This window comes from Centruroides vittatus, unplaced genomic scaffold, assembly GCF_030686945.1.
Source record: "Centruroides vittatus isolate TY-2023 unplaced genomic scaffold, ASM3068694v2 contig_18, whole genome shotgun sequence".
NCBI lineage: Eukaryota > Metazoa > Arthropoda > Arachnida > Scorpiones > Buthidae > Centruroides > Centruroides vittatus.
Window position 1 is genome coordinate 3,109,883 of NW_027121101.1, and position 5,078 is coordinate 3,114,960.

Sequence of the window (5,078 nt, forward strand, 5' to 3'; positions counted from 1 at the left end):
TTAAATTTATTATTATTTTTTCAATATTTTATTCAGAAAGATTAATTTTCTTTAAAAATATTTAAAATAAATTTTTTAAATATTTTTAATTAATTGGGCTATATATTTTAATAGAATAATATTGTTTAATTATTCGAAAATTAGAGGGAAAAAGTTTTACTTTAAAATTTAAAGTAATACAGCGTATAATATGATAAATGACATAATAAACTTGATAGGAAAAAAAATTAATTTTTAAAAATATTTAACGATCGTCTGCCACAAATTTCACGTGCACCTGTATAGAACAACACGTGATGTTCGATTGATCAATTGTCATTAAAAATATTATTTGTAGTCAAAAAAGTATGAATTTTAAACAATTGGTTAAATTATATAAAAATTTAAAATTCAAATTAATATTTAATTTTATAAGAGTATATAATTTAATTTTATGTTATAGAAATACGATCAAATATTTATCAAAGAAGCTTTACGAATGTGCTTTACTAAAAGTGAAGATTAAGTGAGTGGACGATTTAAATCATAACTTGGCTATTTAATCAATTGTAAATTTAATTATACAGTAAAACCTGCGTAAAGCGAAATCGCGAGGTACCGTTTGGCAAGTTTCCGTTTTAGACATATTTTACTGTAATTATTGAGCATTTCATTCAGTTAATGATAATTGTTATATAAGAACTATTTATGCTATATATTTCTTATCAGAACTTTACCAGGTTGCTCTTTTTAACTGGTTCATTTCTAACCTTTTCATCAGACCATGTACAGTACAGTACATATTTTCAATAAGAGTGTATGTATTTTTCCTATCAAAAAATCTTAGAATTCAACTGTTTTATATGAATTCGTATTAAAACTCTATTTCCCATTAATAAATCAAATTGTAGATTCTATATAATTTTTATCTTATATACGCGAAATAATTTACCTATTCGATTATAATGGTAAAGCAAAATTGCATTTTTACTCTTCAAGCATGAAAAAAGAAAACGAAGCAGATAATCATTATGATACCAATAACAACGGAATCATGAAGAAAGAATCGTCAGAATTAATTGAAAAGAAATATAAATATATAACTATTACACCGTTAAAATCTTCGTGTCTTCAAGTGTTTCAATCATTTTCAATTAAGCAGAGGGATGAGTTAGTAATAGAAGCTAAAGATATATTTATGTTCTTCGAACTTTTAGGTAATTATTACTTTTACTATTTATCTAATATATATATATATATATAAATAAATGATATACAATAGAAACTCCATTATCCGAAACAATTAAAAAAAAAAAAAAAAAAAAAAAAAAATAGAACGTTTAGGATACCACAAAATATAAATTCATGTGACTGGGAATTACTACGTCATCTGTTCATTTAGCGCCGCAAAACTAGGTCATATCGAAGAACATTATGTTAACTGTTTGAGTAAATTAAGTTCATTAATACTGTAATTGTATTACGGTATTCATAGTTTATAAAACTTCAAATGCACAGTGCGTTATTATCCAAAACACAAAAAACAAACGAGTTTTTGGATTAACCGAAACACTCCTGGTCCCGTCAAGTTCGGAAAATCGAGTTTCCACTGTGTAAAGTATATTTTTAAATTAACAAACATTATACTCGTATGTAATTTGGGTCTATATAAATGTTCAAAAATTAAACTGATTTGTAAATTATTATTATTAATATGCGAATCAAATAATAATCTTTGTATTCAAATTTATGAAATATTTAACTATTAATGTAGACTGGAATATTTTTAAACTACAGAATTTCAGAAAATCGCATTTGATGTAGAAAAAAAGAAAAAAGAATTGTAAACAAACAGTAAAAGGGAAAAAGAAACAATATCGATTTATAAATAAAAAATATATTGAATTTAAACAATATAAGTTTTTCTTATACTAGGACCAGGGCCAGATTTACCAATCCAGGGGCCCTGGGCACAAATTCGGTGGGGGTCCCCCCTTTAAGAGTAGGCAAATTTGATGATTTAGAAAGTTTACACAAAATACTGTACTTTCAATTAGATTTGAACTAGGAAGTTGTAAATTTCATTTTAAAATAAGGTTATTGTAAACATACATATATTTTATAGCGTAAAACTAATTATTTTAATTTAACTGAAAAATACCTATGTGAAATTTTTTCCCGAAATTTTCCGATGTTTCATAGGTTTTTTTCCGGGTTTGGTTTTCTCTGCCTGTTGCCCTCATGATTAGGCCACACTAGGCTGTCGCGGTAATAGAAAAAAAATTATGTTTAAACATAATTTTTTTTTAGTTTTGTGGGGGCCCTGGGCACAGGCCCCAAATGCCCTTATGTAAATCTGGCCCTGACTAGGACAATGAAATTTTTATTTATCTTTTTAGATTAGTTTTTATGCATCGTTTATTGCAGCCCACAAATAATTTTGCAAAGTATGAAGCTTAAAAGCGAATTAAATAATTTTGCATTACATGCCTACATTAACAAAGCGAATTAAATAATTTTGCATTACATGCCTACATTAACAAATACAATATTTTCGAAATGTTGGAAGTTGATAAAGCACGTAGCAAGAATGACATCACTCATGAAAAGATATGCTTGCTACGATATACGTACAGTACGTACATACAGTACATTCATTACAAAAATTGATTGGTTTCAATTATAGAATATATGTATAAGATTATTGAATTCGCCTATTTTTTTTTTTTTTTTTTTTTTTTTTTTTTTTTTTAATTCTTTCTATAAGCTGAGTGAAGAAAAAATATCGAGCTATTTTAAAACAAGTCAGCAAGAAAAATATTCAAAGAAATACGAAAAACAAGGATACGGTGAATATAAGAAATGAAAACAAATATTAAAATTTTTTTTTCGCCCTGTGAACACTCAGAGGGCCTTTTTTGACAAGCCCATTATGTGTTTGGCCAGGCCCACAATGGGGCGGCCAGGTGGAAAGAGACGGGGTCCGACTTATCTAGACGGACCACCACCTAAAAAATTCCTGGCGCTTTGTCGACCCGTCCGGATTCAATTCCGGGACCCTTAGCAGTAGGCTGCCACTTTGACCGCTCGGCCATCCAGCCGTCCTAATAAAATAATTTAAAAGTTTTATTAAAAAATAAGTTTTTAAATCGATTAGTGAAAACCATTTAGCGAAAATCGGTCAAAACAAACTTATTTAAATTCATGACTCTACAGTAGGTATAATAGATTTTTATTATTATATGTGTTATGGCTTTGAGACCATTGTTTAATTATCAGACTCAGTGACGCACCCAGAGAGGGGCCAAGAGATCCTGGCACCCTCCAAAGAAAAAGAAAAACAAACACTAAAAAATTTTCCAAAGATATTTTCTTAATTAAATTTTCATTTATATTGTGTCGTGTCTTCTATTTTACTACTTATGAATTAGCGGTCATATAAGGTGGAAATTTTATTGAATTCGCATTAAAAATTTTTTTAACCGTATTCCAAAATTAAATCCTAAGTGTACCTCATCTTTATCAAGTTTTCCATAATAAAATATATACATGGAAAAGAAAATTTTTCTTTTAATCTGTGTGTTTTCTTGTCTCGGTATAATAAGTCTGATATTAAACAGTGGTCTCAGAACCATAATACATATTATACTGAATAATCAGATAAGAATCAATTCCATAAGACTTTTATTAATTTATAAGATTAAAACTGGTAAAAATAGTGTACAGCACATCTGAATTTTTGTAATGGTCAATTCCATCCGTACAAACTATTGAAAAATTAAATTAGCGTTAACCTAATTTAACTTTATTATTATTTATAGTCGTCTACGTGGACGTTATTTATTAATAGGACCTTGTACTGGTGTATTGGCACAGTAATGAGAGTTAATTCAGGAAAAATTTCTTTATTTTATCACCTGTAGTAGCAATATCCGTAATCCGTCTCTAATTACTAATTTAACTTTGTTTATACAGTACATCGGAATCGAAATACAGTTTAAATTACAAAGATAGGGCGAGAAAAATACTATCCTGATTTCCGCTATAAGTAAATTAATTCCTTAAAGTGAATTTTTTTTCTAAACCAGAAGTCTATCAATAACAGAATCGCCGATTACAATTTTATTAATAAATGATGATAATTATTGGTTTGATTTATTAATAAATCAAACCAATAATTTATATTATCATGTCAAGATCACATTTTCGCATTTAATTTTTCTCGATCTTTCACGAAATTAAGAAAATATCATTTGTATTTTTATTATTGAAAAATATTTATTTGTAATTTTAGAAAATCCATTAATTAAGAAATTTCTGGCTTTTGATAAATGTATGATGATGTGTGATAAGGTAAATTTGTTTTATTATTTATTTTTTGCCTTGGTAACTAAAATTTAATATACCAAATATTGTTTCTACTAGTATTTAATAGCAATGGTTTTTATATATTTTAAACGGGCAATGTTAGATGTCGAAGAATATTCTGAAAAAAATTTTTTTGCCGCTCTGTAAGTAAATTTGAATAATGTTTTTGCATACATTAATTCTATTTATTTAAATTTTAAAAATGAATTATTTTGCATAGATATTTGGCGCATGATATGGAAGAAGATAATGAATATCTAAAATTAAAAATATTAGCTTGGGTCTTAAGTCAAAATGTAATACAAACATTATCAGAATTTTTTAAGAGACGAGATAATTTATGGAAATTAATGAAGCATAGATGTCTAGTTAGCAGGAGAAGTTGTGAAGAAGTAAAATTAAATTATTATATATTTTTGTAGTATTTAATAATTTCTAGTTATATACATACACGTATTTTATTTATTAAATTAGATTATGAAAATATTTCCAATTCACAGTATTTGGGAACGTCAGAGATGTGATAGTCACGCTGGTGCTTTTAGACAATATTGAAGACATTTAGAAGATATTTCGAAATCTTTAAATTAGTAAAATACAAATAATTCTTAAAATAATTTTTGCCCATAAAATAAATATAAAAATATTTTAAAGATTGTAAATAACAGCAATTGTTTTAAAATTTGTCATAATTTATTTATATTTTTATCAAAAATTAATATTTATTTAAC

At 26.6% G+C, this 5,078-nt stretch overlaps 1 protein-coding gene across 1 annotated transcript; it reads left to right on the forward strand.

Moving 5' to 3' along the window:
- Nucleotides 1-345: 345 nt before the first annotated feature.
- On the forward strand, nucleotides 346-5,078 carry LOC136969703 (speedy protein A-like). Its single transcript, XM_067263982.1, has 6 exons — nucleotides 346-505; nucleotides 979-1,196; nucleotides 4,274-4,332; nucleotides 4,405-4,490; nucleotides 4,568-4,739; nucleotides 4,822-5,078. The coding sequence occupies exons 1-6, from the start codon at nucleotides 348-350 to the stop codon at nucleotides 4,900-4,902; spliced, it is 774 nt and encodes a 257-aa protein (XP_067120083.1). The 5' UTR covers nucleotides 346-347; the 3' UTR covers nucleotides 4,903-5,078.